The 24234-nt window shown below is 36.4% G+C and overlaps 1 protein-coding gene and 3 pseudogenes across 5 annotated transcripts; 1 reads left to right on the top strand and 3 right to left on the bottom strand.

The window, feature by feature from the left end:
• Positions 1-253: 253 nt before the first annotated feature.
• On the bottom strand, positions 254-1504 carry LOC145568359 (U-box domain-containing protein 9-like; annotated as a pseudogene).
• Positions 1505-2483: 979 nt separating this feature from the next.
• LOC145595973 (uncharacterized) lies at positions 2484-7918 on the top strand. 3 transcript variants are annotated; one of them, XM_081652411.1, is made up of 4 exons: positions 2484-2742; positions 2857-4130; positions 7230-7358; positions 7706-7918. In XM_081652411.1, the coding sequence occupies exon 2, from the start codon at positions 2863-2865 to the stop codon at positions 4021-4023; it is 1161 nt and encodes a 386-aa protein (XP_081508537.1). In that variant the 5' UTR covers positions 2484-2742; positions 2857-2862; the 3' UTR covers positions 4024-4130; positions 7230-7358; positions 7706-7918. The 3 variants fall into 3 exon arrangements, with proteins under 3 accessions (XP_081508537.1, XP_081508530.1, XP_081508543.1); XM_081652404.1 differs by having other exon boundaries at positions 7235-7358; XM_081652417.1 differs by lacking the exons at positions 7230-7358; positions 7706-7918 and adding an exon at positions 6283-6618.
• A 1639-nt stretch (positions 7919-9557) lies between these two features.
• On the bottom strand, positions 9558-12564 carry LOC145595995 (UDP-glucuronate 4-epimerase 3 pseudogene; annotated as a pseudogene). Of its 2 annotated transcripts, none has more exons than XR_014103063.1 (2): positions 10876-12564; positions 9558-9588 (listed from the first exon to the last, which is right to left on the bottom strand). The product of XR_014103063.1 is annotated as a UDP-glucuronate 4-epimerase 3 pseudogene, transcript variant X2 (transcript). The 2 variants fall into 2 exon arrangements; XR_014103058.1 differs by lacking the exon at positions 9558-9588 and adding an exon at positions 9653-9937.
• Positions 12565-21134: 8570 nt separating this feature from the next.
• Positions 21135-23118, bottom strand: LOC145568370 (7-deoxyloganetic acid glucosyltransferase pseudogene; annotated as a pseudogene).
• Positions 23119-24234: the final 1116 nt, after the last annotated feature.

A 24234-nucleotide genomic window follows, 5' to 3' on the forward strand; every position in this document is an offset into this window, starting at 1 on the left:
TGCAATGAATCTTCATACCAACAAAAAAATTAAATTAAATTCAAAAAAAATGAGAAATTTGCGATAAACCCTAGATTGTGAAATATATACTCGTAAAAAAATAAAAATAATGATAATCTTAGGATGATCAATGATGGATATTAGATGGTTATAATAAAGATGGATAAAAATCTTACCTCAAGAAGCTGCTTTGATGGAGGGGAGAAAGCTTAGAGTACGCTTCAATGGAGAGCTCGAAGTACACTTCAAATCTTCAGTGGAGGAGAGAAATGAAAGGGTTCATATCACTGTAGATAAGGGCTAAATCACAATGCAAAATGATAAAATGATTGTATTCACAGATATCATGCAAATTACAATGCAATTTTCCCTATCTGATTCACAACTCTCACTTGTTATACTAAGCAGACACTCCACTGATCCAAGATTTTCAAGCTCATCAATTACTGTATGATGGGTTGACAGAAAAGCAAGGATAACCAATAACTCAGAGACATGCTTCCGCTCCTTCAGCTTATTTATTATCACTTTAACTGCTCCATCACGGACAGCTATACCCCTATTCACCTGTTTCTTACACAGGTTACAGAGCAAAGGCTTCAAAGCAACCAATTCAGCAAAGAGAAGCTTGTTTTCATCGCGTGCAGATAATGTGAACATCATAGCAGCAGCATTGCTCTTGTTTCAATATTCCCACATTGCAAAGATTCAATCAGTATAAAGATTTAATGTAGTAGTTATAAGATCCTGTTGAAGATCAGGTTGATCCTCAAGGCTTTCTGCGGTTGTTAGAGGGCAACTGCGACAACGCATCAGCAGACTCCCCAAAGGAGCAAAAAGATGGCATTCGCTTGGTGAACATAGAGCTTCCTTTTGTTCATAAAGAGTTAAAGGCACGTTCATAGTGAGATCAAATCAAACACTTGCTGGGTTTCAGATCCATGATCTTTGCACCATTGTTATATCAGCTCGGACTAAATGGTTAGGGGAGAGCTCAATATGAGAAAGCACTTGCTGGGTCTGAGGACATGATCGATAACCTTCTTTAAACCATTTCTGAATGATTGGTTGATCATAACTTCCTAAGTCTGCAGATGGAGAATAATATCTTAAAAATCAAGGCCTGAATATCAAATTTCACTTAATTCATTGGGATAACAGAAAGCACAATAAAAGAAACCAATCATAGAAACTAAACCACAAACATTAAATGACAAATTCAGTTTCCTTAGCTTGTACACCCACTGCAAATCAGCCCTAAGCAAAAATACATTATTCTCATTAATGTCCTATCAATGTTTGAAACAGCTCTTAACTCTCATCAATCATCCAGTGAATAATCTCAAAATCTTAAGCAAAAGCTCCACAATGACGCAACCACTCTTACAGTTGAAGATACAAATAAATGTTGTCCTCTAAAACAAGCCACCATATTGTCCAATTTCGGCAATTTGCATATATAATTAGATAGTGAATCAATAACATCATTACACATTTCTTCCATATTAATAGAATCACTTAATAAACTTGAGCACAGAAAAATCAATTTTAAGAACATTCCCTCCACATTATAGTATCAGTCAAGCATGGAAATATATATGAGCATAATAAAAGTAGTTTTCTGGGCTTGTGATTTCTGAATCTGGTAAAAAAAAAAAAAAAATTGATTTGTTTTTCTACTACTATATTGAATGATTCCTAAATAGCAAGGTAATGTATTTTTTCAGGCATATACCGAACCTTTCCTGTTTCAACTCAGCGGCTTCTGCGATCTGCATCCGCCGCTTTAATTTGACTTTAATGCTCTGATTTCTCTTCTCCATAAGCCCTTCCTGCTCTTGTATCCTTAGCAGCTGTTTTGGCTTTAAAGCTCTGACTTCTCTTCTAATGGTATATGCTTAAAACCTAATTACTGTAGTCTTAGCCTTATTAGCGCGCTCTCTCTCTTTCTTTCTTAACTTTAGTCTGGTGATTGGAAACTTGAGTACTGTAGTTTAACCTTATTAGCTCTCTCTCTCTCTTTCTTTTTGCCTTTCTCTCTCAGTTTCCCATTGAAGTGCACTCCGATCTCCATTGACGCGACTTCTGATTACTCAGCAGCTTTTGAGGTAAGATATTTCTTTCTGTAATCATCGAATATCAATTACACAATCTAGGGTTTATCGCTGATTTGATCTCACTATGAATTTATTTAATTGAATTGTTTTGATTTGATGAAAGTGATGAGGGTCAGTTCAAATGCATAATTTTTCAACATTTTGCATGATATTATGTATTATGTTTTTCGGTATCTCCAATTCTCCATTCCTTTCTGGCTGTTATGAATTATTTTTAATATTAATAATTATTATAATTATTCAAAATAATAAATTATTATCATCAATACAATATTAATTATTATGTTGTTATTATTAATTATTATTTGAAAGCAGAGCAGATTTCTTTTGAGCAGAACAAAGCAGATTTGATTTGAGCATAACAAAGCAGGCTCAACAGAGCAGAGCAGCTCTAAAGAACAGGGCCTTATTCCCGATTTTAGGAGATCTGACTCGGGCGTATAATTCCTCGGAAGAAACATGTTTTTCTCTTTCCCATGGTGAATTAACTACTCGTGACGTTCAAAGTTGTCCTGGTTTGGCCGTGCAATCCTACTCCGTATTCCCGCTGCTCACGTGGCTGCTCATTGTCCAACAGGCCAACACAAGGTTGTGCTTGTGGTTTTTGGATGTCAATTCATACGAGGTACTTAACAATAAATATCTATTCTACTTTTAATTTTAAATTTTTTCAATGAATTCAATTAGAGAGATTGAACTATTGAATTGCTGTTCACTGTGTTTGTGAATTAATTTGCAGGCAATTATGATAATGGGCATTCATAAATTTCTTAAAGTTTGTGGAATTTTGGATGAATTGCATCTAGGAAGAACAAAATTACTAGACCCATGTCTTAAATTTACAAGATTTTGTCATTTTGAACAATACCCATCTGTTAATTCATCTAATTCATCGTTAGTGAAAATTCCTCAAAGTAAGATAGGGATTTTCTGGGATTTGGAAAACAAACCCCCGAATTCTGTCTCTCCGTTTGAGGCTGCGATTAAGTTGAAAAGGGCAGTTTCATCTTTTGGGATTGTTCGATATATGGTTGCTTATGCAAACCACCATGCATTTAGCTATGTGCCTCCTGCAGTTATGGAGTTGAGGAATGAGAGGAAGGTGTTAAATCATTTAGAAAACAAAGGAGTTATCAGGTCTGTTGAACCGTATGTATGTCGGGTTTGTGGGAGGAAATTTAGGGTGAATGAGAAGCTTATTGAGCATTTTAAGGTTCATGAGAGGGAGCATCAGAAAAGGCTGAAGCAGATAGAGTCTGCAAAAGGGAAGAAGAGGGTTACTTTGGTTGGGAAATATGCAATGAAGATGGAGAAATATAAGAATGCTGCTCGGGATATTTTGACTCCCAAGGTTGGGTACGGTTTAGGGGACGATTTGAAACGTGCTGGTTTTTGGGTGAAGATGGTGTCTGATGAACCACAAGCAGCTGATGTTGCTTTAAGGAGTCATATTGTGGATATGATGGATCATAGGCGAATACAATGCTTGGTCATTGTCTCAGATGATTCAGATTTTTTAGGTGTCTTGAAGGAAGCTAAGGAGAGATGTCTCAAGACTGTTGTTGTTGGTGACAATCACGATGGGGTGCTGAAGAGAAATGCAGATGCCTCTTTTTCTTGGCGGGATATTTTGGTTGGTAAGGCTAAAACGCAGGCAGTTTCAGTTGTAGGCCAGTGGAAAGATTGCGATGTTTTGAAGAGACTGGAATGGTCTTATAATCCAGATCTGGAAAGAGATGTTTGTAAAGGGAGTAATGCCTGTGATTTTGAGGATGTTCAGCTTGAGGAGGAAGATACTGATGATTCAATTGAAGAAGATCATGACCCTTTGCTCCACAATGATGATAGACCTTGGTGGGAATTGGATCCAGTTAATGATGGTGCATCTTCAAATCCGTTGACTTGATTGTAGACACATTTGATTCACATATGAAAGGACATCCTTTGTGAATTATTTGAATGACAGGATGATACGATTGCAAAGAAAGCAGCAGAGAGTTCCACTGAATCAATGTGAGTTATTATTTACTGTACCCTTTTCAATGCATCACATTGACCTTTTAGCTAAGCTGTTGCTGTTGATGTGACATGGCGGTGAAATTTAACACTGCGTCTAAGTGGGTCTTGGGAGGGTTCTTGAAGGTTATAGGTATACATGTAAGCATTTGCTCTATACTTAGTTGCTTATAAATATAAGTTTACTCATGTTTTCCTTCCATTTCCTTATCTAGCTCAAATATTATTTCATGTGGACTTGCATATGTACTATGTTTGATAATTCTTGCTACCTGTAATTGAATCTAGAGAATGACATCAGCTGCAGCACACTTGTGAGAAAACAATTCTCGTGTATCCACTTTTGAAAAAGCTTTGAATTGGTTTATATCTTTGCTTCTTAAACCCTAGGTTAGATTGATACTATAGAAAAGGAATGTGTGCCTTAATACAGTGAGATGGTAGACCAAGTAAAAAAGTTTCCCCTGATCTCTTTCCCAAGTTCTGCCTGGGGTTTGGTAGTTTCCCTTTCATTTTTTAAAAGTAATGCATGCACTAGTGGTTCATATAACTTTCAAAGTTAATTTGGAGTTGATATTGTTGATGGAGTTAATTTTGCCTCAAATATTTTAATTTGTGAATCACTGAGCAATATGTTGACGTCTAAAATCCATAAAAATGTCTTGAGGTCTGGAATCTAAGAAACTTAATACTAAAGTCTCCATGATTAGTGTGAGCAAACATATGATTGAGGACACTGTCATGAACACAGTAGTGATGAAATGATTATTTTTACTTCGAAACAATCAGATCAGCTTATTGATGATCTCTGTCCACTGGCCACCAGTTAACCCTTGATTAGAACTCAAGGATGCAGGACGTCTAGTACATATAAACATTAAATAATTGATCAGGATGCTGATAAGCTTTCGTATTAACAATAGCATTTCTTTAAATAAAAAAAAAAAAAAAAAGAAAACAGACAATGAAAACTAAAAGATGTTGAGGATCTTACTGCCCATACTGTTTTGAGTTGTGACTGAGAGGTCATGAACGATAGCCTACTCCTTCAACAAGCCAGGAAGCCATTTGACCATTTCCCTAAACAGTCTTCGGTAACACATCTGTTGTTTTAGTAGGGGTGTGTAAAGGGTCACTAAGTTGGTTTGGTGTGTATTCTAGGCCTATTCAGTTTATACCAATCAGAGCAGGGTAAAATACTAAAACATAGCTACTCTGTCTTTATGGACATAGTGAACACATTGTTAATTTGTTAGTGAATTATGTAAAAATCAGCGTTTTTTTTTTTTTTTGGTTATTTTTTCCGACATATGTTAATATAATATTTGTGGAATTAGAAGTGATAAACATTGCCAGAATGCTATTAATAGCATTTGCAAGAGTAAGGAAAATTCAGCCCTACCCCTCTCCCCACCAATTGTGGAGGGTCGGGGTAGGCAAATTTAGGACTTGGATCCTATGACAACTACAACATTCCACCTTTCTGTCATGCAGTGTGCATTTCAGAATGACTAAGGTACCCAAAGAATTATGTATTCAATATTTGCATGCCATATATGGTGTTCTTGTATGTCCATGGGGTTGCTCGAGCAAAAGAAAAGTATTACTGATCTGCTTGAATAATGTATCCATTGAATTTGAAAGCTGTACTCATTGAATGTCTATATTCCACCTCCTGTCTATAGGACGGCCTACGACTACATGATATGTGACTTCTTATTTTTCCCTGCTTCTGGCTTCTTATTCTCTTCTTATGTCCTGAAATATACTGATCCTCATCTGCTGAGATCTTTAGTAACATTAAGAAAGGGGCTTGGTAATTCCTAATCAATCGTTCTACATTGTACATTTCAAAACCCACCCTATAAAAAATGTTACCTTGGAACTTAATTTAGAGCTATTGACATGTGATGATTTGAATAATGATCAATCTAGAACCCAATGTACTCGCCTAAAGTATGACGGATTTAATTAGGTTTGTGGGACTTATATTCTTCACCTTTTTCCCTATAGGTCAAGATGATAGCTGATAAATCCATGTCCTATCTCTTAACGTTTTTTTGTTAATATTGTCCACTATATTTAAAACTCAGCTACATATCTTTTCTTCTTTCTAGATTTCCTTATATAGCTAAATTTGGATTTACAGGCCCTTATCAATGAAAACGTCAAAAGGATCTTTGCCTTTACATTCCTATATCAAGATTACTGTCAGCAACATTGTGACAACCAAAGTAATTAAAATCCAAAGCTGGCTCACCAGCAAACTTCTCATCTTACTTTTTGGAGAAACAAATACTTGTGGAATTGCAACATTAATTATCTCAGAGGTTTGGTAGTTTGACCAATGGTGTGGCTAGAAAAGAATGATAGTTACTATCATTTTTTGATGGAGATAGTTGCGCATTTTCAGCATATACTCATATATGGAGTTGGAATTATGCTTAAGAGACTCATATTTAATTTACTCTCTGAAAAGAGAGAGAGAGAGAGAGAAGAGGGGGGGGGGGGGGGGGGGGGGGGGGTTGTAATTGTGCAACAATGTACTGGAAAACTCAAATATTGAAGAGCTTTCAAAAATGAACAAACAAATCTTGTGTACTTAAAGAGTGTATACTTATTTTATGTGTAGTTAGGTCCTCATCACATATTCACACATAATGTTTTGATGTTGAAATCAGAATGTTCTTTCTGGGATTAGCATCTTTTCAAGCTTCTTTTATGCTGCAATATCTAAATGTGCTTGAAGAGTCAGAGTAGTATGTATGCCATTATGGCTTATGTTGTGCTAGGGTATCATTATGGCTTTATGGGAATGGGATTGAGAAATCATGCGCAAAATTTTTGGAGCCTTACCCTCATCGCTCTGTTTTGAAAATGGTATCTGGCAGTGACAGTGATCCCACTCCCATGTTTTTAATTTTTCCCATGGTAACAGGTTATTAGTAACAGAATTGAGTGACGTGATACAGTGATTATGTGATCTAAATAAGCTTATTTGAGTTAAATTTCCTTTTTACAAGCAAAGCCTTTTATCAATTTTCTTTTTTCTCTTAATTTTATTGTATGTAATGCAAATGCTCTTTTTCGCTGAAGTGTAGGTGTTGTCTCAAAAAAGAAGGCCTGGTTCTCATGCACGACACAAGGTTCCCTTGACAGGAAAGGGAGTAAAAAAATTGCAATAACACCCGATGCGTGACAGTTGAATGCCACAAACTTTTTGAGGTAATTATAAAATAATTCGCCTGCTTGATCTAATGTGATTAAAAAAGAAGTGAGCTTCCAATATGGAGTCGTGGAGATGATCATTGTTCAGACATTTTGATGTCAAGTTTCTGCTCAAAATTGTTGTTTCTTCTTTCCCCTCCTTTGAGCATTGTTAGGAAAACAGAAACTTTCCTTTGATAGCTCAAAAAACTCATATTTGAGAGTTGGAGACAAAAGGAAAGATTGGGAGCTGTTATGTGTAAACTTAGTCGTTACAGTGTTGAAGACTGTGAATAGTATTTGTTCAATTTTTCAATGGAATGGAGGGTTAGGTTATGCTGCTGATCTCTGAAATTTGTATGCAGATGGAACATACTGTCAAGGCCTCGAAAGGTTGGCTGTTTCAAAGTTCAAACTTACTGAGCTAATGCAAGTGTGAGAACTATCGCCAGCTCAATTTTTCTTTATATTGATGTAAACTTGTTTGAATTGTTTTGTACTAGATGGGATTATTCTTTAATTGTTTTGTAAGAATACTGTGATTAATAATTTTGTAAACACTGACTTTTCAACCAGAATTTACGTAGGTAGTTAAAATTTTCAACAAGGGCTGGTCTAGTGTTGGTAGCACAATTGACAAATTCTCTAACGATGGAATTCTCTCACAATCATTTACTACTTCCCTCTGCTCCCAAGTCCCAAATACTAGTATTAAGATTAGGGTAAATTACTTCCAATTATATTGGTATGGTAAAGTGGAATAATGAGATACAATATCAAAGGACCTATCATATACTTTCCCCATTTAATATTTAGTTACAACACCTAAATGATTACACCTAAATGATTACACATTTGCAATTGGCCTTCTTTGTTAATTTATACTTTTACAATAACTAATTTTTTTTTTTTTTTTTTTTTTTTTTATCTACAATTAAAATTATGGAGGGTTAAAATTATGCATCGACAAGTGTAAAAGTCAAAGTGTTGCAACTAAAAATAAATGGGAAAGTAAATAGAATGTAGACCTGGCAAACGGGTCGTTTGGGTCGGGTCGATTTTGGGTCAGCAATTGTTCAGGCCGGGTTTAGGTTGGGTTGGGTCAATTTGGGTTTCGTGTTAGCACTTTAGGTCAAGTTCGGGTCGAGTCAATTCGAGTCTAACCATTTTTCGAGTTAATTTCAGGTCGGGTCAAGTTTGTGTCAAGTCACCAAAATAAATTCATTTTTTTAAAAAAGTTGGAAAAATAAAGTAAAATCATTGGAAAAAAAAAAAAACAAAACCGTGAGTACCATTTCACCCTATTCACTTTAGGAATTAGGTCACTTTGGGTCGGGTCAAACAATTCGGGTTAAAATTGGGTCGGGTCACTTTGAGTCGGGTTATTTCGAACATTGGGTCACATTCGGGTCGGGTTTGTTTGGGTTCATGTCATTTTCGGGTCAACTTTTGGGTCGCAGGTCGGGTCAAGATTGCAAGGTCTAAGAATGACTAGCTTAATTTGGATGTACAAGGTTACTTTTATACGCAAGTGAATTTGAGTTTAGAACACCATGGCTGGATGGCTACATGACTGACCAAAGATGGTCACTAACTCACCACTAACCAAATGACACTTCCTCGGTTCTTTTTTCAAATTGCAACGTTTGAGGGGATAAGCTGTAATTTAGAGTACTAGTAATTAGCCTATCAAGACAACAAAACAACACAGCCGTCCACCAAGAAATTCTTAAGCACAATAATTTAAACAGCAGCAGCCATAACTAACCAAATCCAGAAAATAAACAACTTCTAAGCTTAATCAAGACCAAATCCAAAAAGCCGCCGTTAGAAAAGCCATTAATCAGGAGAGGAAACTTCTAATCTCAAGAAAAGCAACAATTCAGCCAAAAAAAAAAATCAAAGATCTGATCAATTAACCATCAATAACATTGATTTTTCCAATCCGAAGATTGGTAGAATGATTCCTGAATTTTAAAGAAAGCCACTAACTTCAACTTTCAGATTTTATAAAAACATTCCAGTCGCAGCTGCAACATTTGCAATACAACTACTAAAGCAAAATGTATGAATTTCAAGGCAGCCCTTATTGCATAATGTGATCACATTGCAACTTGACATGAAATTAGAGTTTTATCAACAAATCATGTCACAAGCAGCAAATTAAACCCATTCATCGATCCTGCAATCGTTGAAGTCCTTGAACCACAAGGATATAGCAGGCAAGACACGGTGAATCAACTCAAAACTGCATAAGTGAAAAATTAGATTTCAGCACTCCAAAAAAGTGTAACGGCTGTTCAAACTATGAATTGTGAATATCAGTACATAAATCTCATGTGAATGTCATTAGTTCACCTCAAAAGTCAAAAACTCTGAGAATTTACAAGTTATGTCGTTGTCCAAACAGAAAAACAGATTTACAAGTCATTCAGCATCAAAGACAACCAGACTATATAAAGCAATAGGGGTCCATCAAAACCATAACAAATGCCAGCTCTCCTGCTAACAGATATCCCATGAGGGAGCAAGTTGTGGTGATCTCTAGCATTACCAGAGGTTCAAGTCTGCTCTGGCTACACAGTATCAGCAGAATCCTGCATCGTTGTCTATATTACTATGTAGCACGGAAGATCAAAAGAACCATAGAACAATCAGTCAAATGATTTAACCAAATGCAGTAAAGTATTGAATTTTAATCTTCTGGGCATAGGCATAAGTAACATGTGGCAAGGCCAAGGACCCATAATATGGTAATTGAAGCATCTATGCCTATAGGACTCAATAGTAATGCTCTTTAGCCGTAACACAATTTAACCTCTCGAGATATCAAATATAAAGACTATACACCAAAATCCCTATAGAGCTTTTACACAAAACCATTCCTTCATGAAACTCCAAAGGCAAAATCATACGCCTCACATTCTTTGGTCCATCTCATAGGTTAAGAATTTAGTTTATTTTGACTAGTTCAATTAGGCTCCTAATCGCCAAATAATTTCTGGTTTTTGGAATAAATGATAAATATTGAAAGCTCTAACATACTAGATGATGTAATTATCATCCTGATTTCATAGCATTATCCTCACTGTGAAGGGAGGGAAAATGGAGGAGCCGATGGAAGAGCTAATCAAGAATAGCAAATTATACACTGCACGGTCTAGAAGCATTTATAATCTTATACATACCCTTATTTCTTAATACTCCACCTGCAAATCAAGAATAATGAGGGGAAGGGGGTATCATTCCATACATATACTGAATATAGACACAGAAAAAATAGATAAATCAAAGTGCAATATATCAATAAAATCTAGTAAAATACAGAGCAAGTTTGGACAAAACCTCATCTACCAATCTAAAAGTATTGCAACTGGTATTTAAGATCATAACAAAACATAAATGAACTGGCGTAGTGTTATTGAAACTGTAAAGTTGTAATCTGAATTCAGAAGCTGTACATTTGCTAACTATTAGTAATACCTAACCCTAAAAGAACAAAGCAATATGTGGACAGAAAAAACAATGAAGATACCTCCACAAATACTCGAATCGAGGTACCCTTCTGCAGACAGAAAACATGGAACAAAAACCCTCCAATTTCAGCAGATTGCCAGAAAGCACACTACTAGCACGATATCTCCTCAAACATCACAACCTCCAATTTCACCAAACAGAGCCACTCTTCTTCTTCGAGTCTGAGTAGTAACTCGAATACCATCTAACAAACTTCTTCAACCCCGTCTGCAAATCAGTCGAAGGCTTATAATTGAGCTCCTTCTGAGCCAATGTGATATTCGCGTGTGTGTATGGGACATCCCCATTCCTAGGCAGCGGCAAAATCTTCTTATTAGCCTTAACCTTAAGCAGCTTCTCCAATATACTGACCAACTCAGTAACACTAACAGGCGAAGTATTCCCCAAATTAAAGATCCTAAACTGCGCCGGCCCCTTCTTCTTCCCACCAGTCCCGGTACTCTTCTTGGCCGTATCCAATGCCCCTAAACAACCCTTCACAATATCATCAATGTAGGTAAAATCCCTAGCAACAGTCGAATGATTCGGTCCCTCAAACACCTTAATCTGCTTCCCTTTCAACATATCCTTAGCAAAGAAGAAATACGCCATATCCGGCCTACCCCAAGGTCCATAAACCGTAAAGAACCGCAACCCGGTAATCGACAACCCGTATATATGATTATAAGTATGTGTAATTTCCTCCCCAGCTTTCTTAGTAGCAGCATACAAACTAGCAGGTTGATCAGTTCTATCTTTTTCAGAAAATGGAACTTTCGAATTCAATCCATAAACAGAACTACTAGAAGCCCAAACAATCGAAGGTTGAGGATTTGCAGATTTACAAACTTCCAACAAATTAACAAGTCCAGCAATATTACTATTAACATAAGATTTAGGGTTCTCCATTGCATACCTTACCCCAGCTTGAGCAGCAAGATGCATCACATGAGTAAACGCAACAACATCAAACAATTTCGTCAAAAGATCTCGATCATTGATATCCCCTTCAACCACGAAGATTCCAGCACGTTCCAGAAGCTTCTGACGAGATCTTTTCAAAGAAGGATCATAGTAATCATTGAAATTATCAAGACCCAGAACACCATCTCCTCTCCTTCGCAACGCCATTGATACATGGGTCCCAACAAACCCAGATGCGCCAGTTACGAGCACGGTCAACCCGTGTGTGCCCTGTTTCACCCGTGCGGATTGCCGAACACGGCGCTCCCAATCGTGACCACCCCAAGTGGCGGCATTTGCGGTGGTCTTCGACACGGCCTGGAAAGTATCCCCGTGTCGGTGGGAAGAATCAAAACGAGGGGAAGCGAAGAAGAGGAAGAGAAGAAGAGAGAGAAAGAGGAAAGACCAAAGGGTAAGTTTAGAGAGAGAAGAGTACCATCGAATTCTATTGAAGTAAATCGATGATTTTTCAGGCTTGAATTTTCCTGGGGTTGATGGGATATCATCCGCCATGTGACCAATTGCTTTGAGCTGCGACATTGATTGAAAAACTGAAGAAATCAAAACCCTAATTTCCGAAATTGAAACAGCAGAAATCTGGGAAAATTAGGGGTTTGGGAAATTGTTGGGAAAAGGGAACATTTGAAGAAGAAAAGGGGAGAAATTCTTGAGGTGTGCGATAATGGTGGGTGGGTGGGTGGTGGTGGGGAATGAAGGAGGAGAGAGAAAGAGGGAAAAAGGGGAGAGGAGATTAGTTGGCAAATTTTAATCTTTTAACAACTAAGTACATACTTGCAAACTAGTGATTTTATTGATTTTTTCCTTTGACAAAAGATTTCATTTATTTATTGTATTGATTTTATAAATATTATTACTACTCTATGATTGATGATTGAGTAAAACTTATTATTGAATGTTGCTTCAAAAAAAAAAAAAAAAAAAAAAAACTTATTATTGAATTAAATTAGTTTTATTTTCTAATTTATTATTGTTTTGGTTCTTTAATGTTGAATAAAATGATTGTTACTATTACAAATTGAATCTAAATAATGTGAATAGCATTTACAAATTAACCTAAGGAGTAGTATTTTTTTTTTTTTTTTTTAATCTTTTTGAAATAGCTTTTTTTTGTTTAGTACTCCATATTACATAATTCTTCCTCCATTTTAAAATAGATCTACAATTTTTTCTTCATGGTTTACAACTTCAACATAAAAATTTGATAATATGTTATATAAACGAATAAATAAGATCTCATGTGACTAAAGTTTTCCCAATACATAAAGGAGTAAAGACGGTTGGATATGTGTGAACCTATACGAAGAGATTTACTAAGCACACTAGCTAAAATCTAGTGGATCTGGTTCTATATTCATGAAAAGTCGGGGTTGAAACCCCTCTAGTAATTCTCTATCGAGAGTCTACCGCTTCCAAAAGGCAATAGAGATAGGATCGGCGAGAACGACGTATGCAGGGTAGTCAACCAAACATGTCCGTTGTCAAAGCTTTAGAATTAGGAAAAATTGACATTTGCTACCAGCGAAAACACCCCGTGTCACATTTACTACCTGTTTAAAAAAATATTTTAAATTACTACCACACAAATTCCCTAAGTGTATATATTGCTATCACTTAACGGAATCCGTTAAGGTTCCGTTAAGTGGGCCCCATATTTTATTAAATAATAATTTAAATTATTAAAAAAAACTTTAAAAAAAAAATCTCAAACATCACATCTCCCCTGTCCCGGCGTCAGCGCCCCTCCCCCCTTCCCTGTCCCGGCGTCAGCTACCCTCCCCCCTCCCCTTGTTGGCGCCCAAATTTTTCCCCAAAGCCGGCAAACCCCACCTCCTCCATTTCCCCTCCTGCCAACCACCCCTAACCTCGTGGTCGCCGCTGCTAAACCGTCACCTTCGCCGCAAAATTCCACCAAATTCTTCATCGGCGGCGCCCCGACCTTTCCTCCACCCCTACGCAGCCAACGAACCCCCTTCCTCTTCTTGTTGCCCCGACCACCAATCCCAAACCACCAGCCAATAGAAACCGTAAAATTCGAAATCCTAAACCACCGACCCCAAACCACTGAAATCGAAATTGAAACCCTCGTTTAGGGTGGTTTGGGTTGGTGGTTTAGGATAAGTGATGGCCGAAAGGGTAAGGGAAGGGGAGGGGGTCGATTTCGGTGGGGGGAATAGGGAGGGGGCGATTTTCGGTGGGGGAAAAGGGAAAGGGGGTGGTTTCCGGTTCGGGGTGGGGGTGGGGTCGCGTCAGCGCCGGCAGGGGGGAGGGGGTGGCAGTTGAGGGGACGGGTGGCAGTGAAGTGGAGGGGTGGCTGCAAGGTGGTTGAACGGTGGCTAACGGAAACAGTAACGGCCTTAGTCTTTGGTAGTGAAATATATATTTTAGGAATTTGTGTGGTAGCAAAATAATTTTTTTTTTTAAATGGGTAGCAAATGTGACACGGGGTGTTTTCGCTAGTAGCAAATGTCAGTTTTTCCTTAGAATTACATATGGGTAAAGAACAAAGAAAGGAATTTCTTGCTCTACTAGTAAAGCAAAAGTAGATGGTCCTATGGACCTTAAAAGAAAGCAAATTATAAAGCATTCAAATTGACATGTAAGTGCTCATAAACTAACTCACTCGCCTACAATTGGAGAAATAAGGCACACGATGGCTATTATGCTATTTTATCCGGCTACGACGCCCTCCAAAGGATCCGCCCCTCTATATATCTAAATAAGTGGCAAGCCTCATCAAATGTTCGAACATTTTGTTGGATTTCGGTACTTACGTTCTCATGCCTAAAGAACCCTCACAATCAATTAGGAGAGACAAGAAAGATGAATTGTTGTTTATAAAAAATCAATAAGAATTACCTTGGGATTGCGAATTTGAAGTTGAACTTTAATCCTTAAATCATCCATCGATCTTTCTATGAAAAGAGGTCAATTCCGAGTTGTGAAATGAACAATCTCCCCGAGACCGGGAAAAGGCCTTTCCTCCAAGCTAAAAGTGATTTATTCTAAAGAGAAAGTCGTTTTATGTGTTGGTACCGTTCTTTTTATGGTTAAAAAGCAAGTAATTGTTGGCTCTCAAGATATGGGGAAAATTCATCATTTTAATTTTTGTTTCCAATCCCTTCGTGCTCACCCTTATTGGGGTTTGAAGTTGTGTTATTCAACATTCTTTTTTACCTCTTGTTGTTTTCATGTGTCAAAAAACAATAAGAATAGTTATTTAAAAATACAGCAAATAATTGATAATTTATATAAAGAAATTATTGACTTAATAACTAGATGTAGTATTTTCATAGTAAAAATACACTTGTTTAGATTTACTTTTTTCCTCCTGGTATGTAAGGAGATGGGTTTTATCAAGCACAAACTTGTCACAAGTCATCTCTGCCAGGGGTGCGCAAATATGGACTAAGATCGGAAACTCGACCATTTTTCTTGGTATGTAAGGCGATGAGTCTTATCATTTTATCAAGCACAAACTTGTCACAAGTCATACATGCCTTAGGAGCGTGCAAATATGGACCTAGATCAAAAATTGGACCGAATGGAACCGACAGAGTCTGTATCTATCTCTGGTCCTTATAAATAAGGGATTTTGGGTTTCCAACCTATTCTGGTCCGGGTAAAATTTTAGTCTCTGGTCCTTATAAATAAGGGATTACATGTTTTTTTTTTTTATTATTTATGTTTGTATATATGCTAGGTTATTTGAAAGCGGGGGTAAGGCTAAGGGATCATCACCCCAAAATGTCTCTAATGGGGTTTGATCTCACAATATCATGATTTTGATACGGTTTTCTAAAATTGTTAAGAGCATCATATGATAATTTAGTTAAGCGCATCACATGGGAGATTGAAAGTAGTGGAGGTAAGGGAATTCCTACCCCCAAATACCCTCACTTAGCAGGATTTAAACCTCATACCTTTAGAATCAAAGGATAAGAACCTTACTAAGTAAGACAATACTTCGTTGTTATTTTCATTCCAATTCGAAACTCGTCTCTTTCAATTTCAGTACTCCAATTTTTATTCTTCTTCGCTTCTATTACTATTATCCAAGACATCTTTTTAAAAGAAAATTAACATATTAATCGCGCGTCATACGAGCTAAACACAAGTTAATTCGATCTAGGGATCGGAGGGAAATGATGTCATACTAGCTATTGAACTAATGATTTTTATACTTCACAAATTTGTCTTTATCTAGGAACCAGTACTTTAATTTGATAGTAAATAGTTGTCGCACTGCCCTTGCAGCGCATTTCAACATGACTCCCAAGTCATCTCTCAGAAGATATTTAGGGGTCTTTTTTAGCTCTTACTACCCTATGAAAAAAGATTTTAAGAGAATACTTGATAGCACCCAACAACGAATGAACTTTTGGGAAACAAATTACCTCTCTAAAGTGGGTCGACATACTCTAATCCAAAGTAATTTAGAAGCCCTTCTGTAGGGAATAATTTCAAGCCTTAAAATCCCACTAACTTGAACCCCACTGTGATCATACACTAAAGTACGGTGGCGTCCAAAAGGGAAGAAGATAGAGCAAAAGAGTCGCCAACAAGTTTTTAAGGAACTTGTAAACCGTTCACGAGGTGAAGGTTACACCCCTTAACGATCCAAGAGATCGTCAACTCCATAAGGTCATGAACCAAATAAGGGTTCGGGGATGATGGTACAAATCCAACCTAAAAGAGATTGAACCTGCCCTAATAATAGGCCTCTACTTTATTCTGCTCGTATTCATGTGCGCTTTCTGACTAACATACAATCAATAGGATTAACCCTAAACCTGTTTATCTATGTTGGTTGAATTTAATGCACAAATAAACAATTATTGGCGATCACTTAAATTATAATCACAATTAACCCTAACAAGATTATTAATTATCTTATTAAGCGTGATTACAAGTACCAATTCCTTTTAACATGCAATAAAAGGTGATCAAGCAATAACAATATAAATCAAGCAACAATGATAATAATCAATAATAATTATAATTAAAATAATCATAATAATCATAATAATAACAATATTCATGTTAAAGCATAATAAAAGTAAGATCCTAGGCATGATACTAACCAGATTAATAACAAACCCTAGCATGTCACTAAGCATTAAAAATCAAATCTTTAGCCCTAACATGATACTAACAATCATAAATATTAGGAAGAACATAGGAAGCATCATAACAATCATATTTAATATTAAAAATACCCTAGACATGATACTAGGAATATCATAATAACAATATAAACATGATTTCTACATCATAATATCAATTAAAACCATTAAAGCACTTACAGCTTTCCAACAATATATCATAAGCCCAATTCCGATTCACTACTACAAAATTGGCCAAAGAGACCCGTCGAAATTGGCCAAAGAGACTACCTTGGAGTCTCTAGCGCAGCGGTCTCTTTGGCAAAGAGACTGCTTTATTAAAAGCGGTCTCTAGAATGAGAAAGCTAAGACCGCCTTTTAAGAAAAGCGGTTTCAATTTTGAGGAAATTAAGACTGCCTTTATTAGAAAAGCAGTCTCTATTTTTTGAAAACTGAGACCGCCTATCTTACTTAGGCAGTCTCTTTTTTTAGAAAAGTGAGACCACTTTTGAACTTAACAGGTCTCTTTGATCAGATTCTAAATTAGATTTTATAATTACAATTCATCAATATTAACTTATATAATTTTATTCATATTTTTCATGATTAAATATAAGGGAGAAAAATATTGTTGTATACTTCTCAAAAATGACTTACATAGTACATATATCAATGAAAATTCAATACATAAAAATTCTGTAAATGATGACTTTTTTTTTACAAAACAACAAAAGCAAAATTTATTACGCTCCTATCCTGCTTATTCCAATCAGCAGACCACACCTCCGGCCGGCTTGCGAAACCCAGCATGCAACCGCTTCTGCTTTGCTGACACTTCCCACTCTATCAAGCGATTTGCCTACAACCAAGTCATATATATGTAAAAAAAATTAAAAGAAGATATTATTATCTAGAAATAAATCAGAACAATTATAAGGGAACGAAAAAAAAGGGAAAAACTTAAAATTTAAAAATCAAGATACAAAATAAAATTCGTTTACAATTAAAAAAAATGATAAATTGTTTAATTTAACTAATGAAATACGAGATCTAAAATAAAAGTTGTTTAAAATGATGAATGAACACAAAATCAAAGCAAGAAAAAAAAAACTAATTTCAAAAACAAGCTAAATAACCATTCATCAGGAAAATCTCTCAAAGAAATTTTAAAAACAAAAAATAAAGTATAGTAGAACTTAAATTTAAAGAGCTGAAATCAAAATTGAAAATGATAATAGAAATAGAAAATCAAATGCGAACATAATAATGACGAAAAATACCAGATTTGACTCCATATGAAAAAAAGAGAGCGATTATAACGAAAAATAATAGATCTGACGACTATGATAGAAGTTTTCAAAACAAAAATTTCATAAAAAAATGGCGAAAATTTATTTTGAAACGAAAACATTAACAAGCAAAATAAACAAACAATCTAATACCATGGCTAAATGAAAAAACGGACGAATTTTTTATTTTTTAACAAAAAAAAATGTTAAAAAGCAATTATTATAAGAAACAGATCTTGAAACTTTGACATAACTGAGTGAAAAATAATATCATAATCACCGGCGCCGTCGTCATCACCGGCGCCGGGAGAGTCCATGGGGCGTTTCAGGGGGCGATCACCACCAACCCAAGCCCCACCGCTGCAACGACCGAGCCGAAGATGTTATTCAGGCTTATTTTGAAGGAAACCCATTCAAGACCGATGCATGCGCTCAAAACTTGGGGAGGAGCCCTTTCTACTACTTGGAGCTAGATCCACCAAAGAGAGAAATACAACTTGAATGAAATTATCAGTAAATTTCTCAATTATTTAAACAAAAAGGGGTATTATTTTGAGGTTTTCATGATATCTGAACCTGGAGTGTTATTGAAATTAAGAAGACAGAGATGAGAGGAAGGTGAAGAGAGGGAAAGAAAAGAAGAGATGAAATGAGAGAGTAAAGAGGCGGAGAACGAAGAGGCTAATTAAGAGAGAGAAAGTGAATAGTGATATTCTAGGGTTTGAGACTTAGAATTATGGGCTGATGGCTGCCTATTACGTACATGGCCAGATTCAATTCGAGAGACCGGTTCTTTAGAATGACGGGTTTCTCTTATTTCTCAAATTTTAAATAAAAAAATTCGAGAGACCGGTTATTTTAAAGGACTGGTTTCTTGGATATTTACTGAGACCGGTTGTTTAAAAGAACGGGTCTCTCCATATTCCTTGATTTTTTTTAACAATTCCAAGAGACCTGTTTTCTTAAATGACGTGTCTCTTTGATATTTCGAGAGACCTGTCGTTTAAGATAATAGGTCTCTACTTTGTAAGAGACCCGTTATGCACATAACCGGTCTCTTATATCGGGTCTCTTTGACCATTTTTGTAGTAGTGATTTAAAACAAAGAAGATATGAGTCAAACACTAAACTCGACCCAAAACCGACACCCTTCTACTAAAACGTCCATCTCTTAAAATATACAAATTCTTTTGACCTGATTCTAATTGGGTTAGAAAGTAGACTTGATAAGCTTTCCAATGATATATTATATGAGTTATTCCAAGTTACAGATCAAAAGTTATCATGATTTTAAAACACGTAAAAAATTAGAATTATCGCGCATAGTGTAAAAGCACCGTGTCACGGCGCCTAATGACGTGGCACGGTGCATGGTGTCGTGACACGGTAATTTACGATGTGTCACGGTGCTATTTTCCATGTTTTTTCACGTTACAATCCACCGTGGCACGGTACCTGTTGCCGTGACACGGTATTTCTCACCATGTCACGGTGCTTTTTCCGTGTATTTTCCGTGTTTTCTCACGCACTTTTTTACCGTGACACCGTGTATTGTACCGTGCCACGGTGGACACTGCCGTGTCACGAAATTTTCTCGCGTAAACCCTTCACGCGTTTTATCTTTTGTAGCCTATTTTCTGTCCCGCGTCACTCCAATTTTCCCCGCGTCGCACCAATTTCCCCCGTGTCATGGTATTCTTTTTCGTGTCGTAGTATTCTTTGCTGTGTCACGGCATACTTTGCCATGTCGTGGCAACCTTTTTTAGGGTTTTTATCTTTTTAGGGTTCCGTGTGTTCCCCCTGCTCATTTTCCCTATAAATACCCCCTCCTTTCTACAGTTCGGGGCATCAAATCATTCTCTCTTCCTCTCTTTTACACCAAAAATCATTCTCTTCTCTCTCTCATATATACTCCAAGCCTTAAACCTATATTCTTAATTACACCATTTTTCCCTTAAGCACTCTAAGGACTCCATACTTAACCCCAGGTTCCGTCCTTAAACCAAGGCGTGAAAGGTAAAAATAACTGAGGGTTTGGACCAAATCAAATCTACATTTATTTAATTTAATTTAATTTTCATTTGATTTATATTTTTTGTTGAAGTTACTAACAATTTATTCATGATGTTGCAATTTAAAGGAACGCGCGGAATGTGAGTAATTAAATTAATTACTCTTATTTTATTTTAATATTGCTAGTATCATGATTAGGTTAATTTATATTTGATTTGACTAACGCTATTATTGTTAAATTGCTTCCAATATTAATGTTTATTCTATAATATTTATTGATCACCATGTTTAAAGGGAATATGAAATTGAAAATCACGCCTAATAAGATAATTTGGACGACCGGTTTAGGTTCCTTTTTAATCTTTTTGTTAATTAAAGTGATCACTAATATTTTAGAATTATGTGTTGCATTAATATTCAACCAATTTAGTATAATAATAGATTAGAGCGAATTGAATCTTTGTTTGCATGCCTTTGAGATCGCAAGAATCACTTTTCATTATAAGAATCGAGTAGAGGCCAATACGGGCGAATGTGACTCCATGACTCACTTCGTACCATCATCCCCGATCCTCCTTTCGTGGTTCCGAACCATATGGAGTTAGTAACCTCATGGATTATGAATGGGGTGTAACCTTCACGGGTCAATCGTTGTTGTCTTTCGTTGTCCCTTAATCGTGGTTGCCTTCAATGATCCGTGAACGGTTTAAAGTTCCTAAAAAACTTGTCGGCGGCTCCCTACTTTCCTTGTCCCTAATCGTATTATGTCAATTCTCACTTCCTATGAGTGCCAAGCATATTCACAATATGCTTTAACGTAAGCGCACTTCGAACGACGCCTACAGTATCCCATGTATCATATCAAAGTTTTATAGATGAACTATAAATCATTATCATATCAAAGTTTACTACCTATGCCACAAATGGGGTTTGATTGTAAACTTTTCATTATGTGAACATCCCAATTTTACAACTTACAAGTTCAAAATGGTTACAAGGTAAAAAAAAAAATCATTTTATTGCAGAATGCATATTGCATCTGATATAAATATCAACTGTCCAATTTTATGCAATTCCATTATGTATCATTTATGACTTCAAATCTCATGAATTTTATGTCCTCAATAAGGCGATGTAATGCTAGCCACGACGACCCACCTTCCCTCACAGCTTGAGCTGCCGACTTGGACAATCGATTTGCCCTTTGTGAAAACTCATCCCTTCTCCCCTCCATAAGATCCCTCACCATAGCCTCAATCACAGCTCTGTCACATATATCTTTCATGTCAATTCCAATATTCCACACGTCACCCACAAACCTACTAATCACAAGTTGATCGATACCATTAGGCCAACAAAGCATAGGCACTCCTTCCACTATGCTCTCTAGTGTAGAGTTCCACCCGCTATGTGTCAAAAACCCACCAACGGCTCCATGCGCCAAGACTTCTTCCTGTGGCGCCCACTTTACAATGTAGCCCTTGTCTCGTGTTCCTTCCGCAAGTTCTGTTGGGACTTTAAAGGAGATATCATCACTGTCTCCGATTCCAACTAGTGAGTCAGGCCGCCTAACCCAAAGGAATCGCGTTCCACTATTCACTAGGCCATACCAAAACTCAAATAGTTGGTCCATTGTCAAAGGAACCACACTCCCAAAGCTAACAAAAATCACTGATTCTGAGGGTTGGGCATCAAGCCATGATATGCAGCTTCTATCTTCTTGCCATAAACTGTTGGATGTCACTCGTTGTTCAGATTCTAGTTGCAGTCTAGTCCTAGAGTGCAGGTGGACTGGACCAATTGTGTAAAGGTTAGGACAAAGAGAACGAAGTTCATCAAGTAGAGGTCCTTCAAGGTCATCAAAAGTATTAAGTATATGTCCCTGAGCCTTTGGCAATTTTCGGCACTCTTCAAGTACTAGTTGGATGTAAGAATTTGTAATGTCCTGGGTTCGGCATATACCTGGAAGGTCACACCACCTTAAGGCGGTCCCTTTTACTCCTGGAATGTCACTTATTGGCTCATTCAGGTCCTTTCCTACATATTGAAACAAAAGTCAGTCATAATGACCGCGATCAACTATGAATTCATTCAATTAAAACGAGGAAAAATTAAATGAGTTGATGCTTGAGCTACTAGATCTACAAACCCTGTTTAGAGTTTTCTTTGAAGCAACTGTCATAGTTTCATAGCTTTATCAAATTACAATTTAATTTAATCAACTATTTGCAACTAGAAATGGCTAGTTAGTCAACCTAGTTCTTCACCTTGATTGGCTTAGCCCTTAATCACTCCAGGGTAAACCCATATATTAGTATCAGTATCATTATTTAGTTTCTTTTCTTATTCATTCCTCTTATCTCAAGCTTGGAAATACCAACATTACTTTTAAGAAAGTGTTATCTAGTTTAAATATTATAACATAATTCATCTACGCATTATTTATCTTTTCTAATCATTTTCTTAAATAACATTCTTGGAAAATATAAGTTGATGCCCAATACCCTAGCATCGATTTATGTTCAATGAAACAACCACTGATGCTATTGTCAAAAAAAAAAAAATAAAAAAAAAAAAATAACCACTGATGTGAATACTTGTACTTTAATTATTAAAAATGAAACAACCACTAATAATGAAACAAATATCAACATGGTGTAAATTGAAAAAACTAAGATTAAAAAAATTATAAAAAATTTAAAAAAAAAAAAAAAAAAAAAAAAGGTACTGTAAATGAATCAAAGTTTGAATAAATATACCTTTCTTAAAAGGAACATCCCCAGAATCAAAAAGCTTAGGAACAAAAAGGCAACTAGCCCAAATACAACAAGGACTCAGAGTCGAGAAATAAACCACCGGAATCCCCAACTCCATCGCTTTCTCACCCACCGCTGTAAACACCCCGTCGGCGATCAAACACGTCGCCGGCGCCGGAGATTCCAGAAACTCCGGCAAACTTCGGATGACCTCGGCTTCATAGAAGCTCACCATGGAGGCAAACTTCGCCGGAGGCCGGGGGTCGTCGCCGGAGATTCCATCGGAAAATTGGGAGAATTTAACTCGAGGAAAGCGAGACGGGAGGTCGGGGAGACGTTGGTGGACGAATTCGGCGTTGAGGAAGGTGATGTTGAGCTGGTCAGAGGAGAGAGAAAGGAGGTGAGCTAGCTTTAAGAAGCAGTTTATAGGGCCTTGTAGTGGTAAAGGGAGTAGTAACACTGTTGGTTGTTGGTGTTGCTCAGGCTCTCGTTGACTTTTCATGGTCGTGAGAGTTTGGAATTCCACTCGTGAGAAGGGCTGTGTACTTCTTTTCTTACTTTAGGAAGAAACTTGACAATATGGAGTTTATGAAGTTTGTATGGAAGTGATGGAACTAATCCTAATATCTCCTTTTTCTTTCTTTAGAAAAAGGTATGAGTCATATGATAATATGGAGTAGTTGTGTCAAACACTGACCCGATAAGTCCGATTTAAAATTAATTTGAAAAAAAAATTGATTCGGATTTTAACTTGTATGAATACAATAATTTAACGTGTCTCTAATTTAATATAAACACTACATGACCCAACCTCACCAAACACGACCTAGAGGTTGTTATATACACCCGAGTGTGTCGTATATCAATGAGTTTTTGTTCTCATTTTGATGATTGTTTTTCATTTAATCATTAAATGAAAAGCAAAAACTAATCTTATACTAGTTGGGTGTATGATACATCCTATTGTATATAACAAATTCTAAGTTACCTGAATTAATACCACGAATATAGAGTATATGAAATTTGTATGGAAATGATGGAACTAATCCTAATATCACGTCAACTCACATGGATATTAACGTAAATTACAAACTAAGATTGAAAGCTTAAAGAAAATATTCAAAGTTATTTTTATTTAATAAAAAAAAAAATATGCAAAGCTTATCACTTACAGTCTATATTGTGTATAACTGAAATTACTCTGGACTCTATTATATAAAATAATAAGTCATAT

Source organism: Chenopodium album, chromosome 2 (assembly GCF_948465745.1).
Source record: "Chenopodium album chromosome 2, dcCheAlbu1.1, whole genome shotgun sequence".
In the NCBI taxonomy this organism is placed as follows: Eukaryota; Viridiplantae; Streptophyta; class Magnoliopsida; order Caryophyllales; family Amaranthaceae; genus Chenopodium; species Chenopodium album.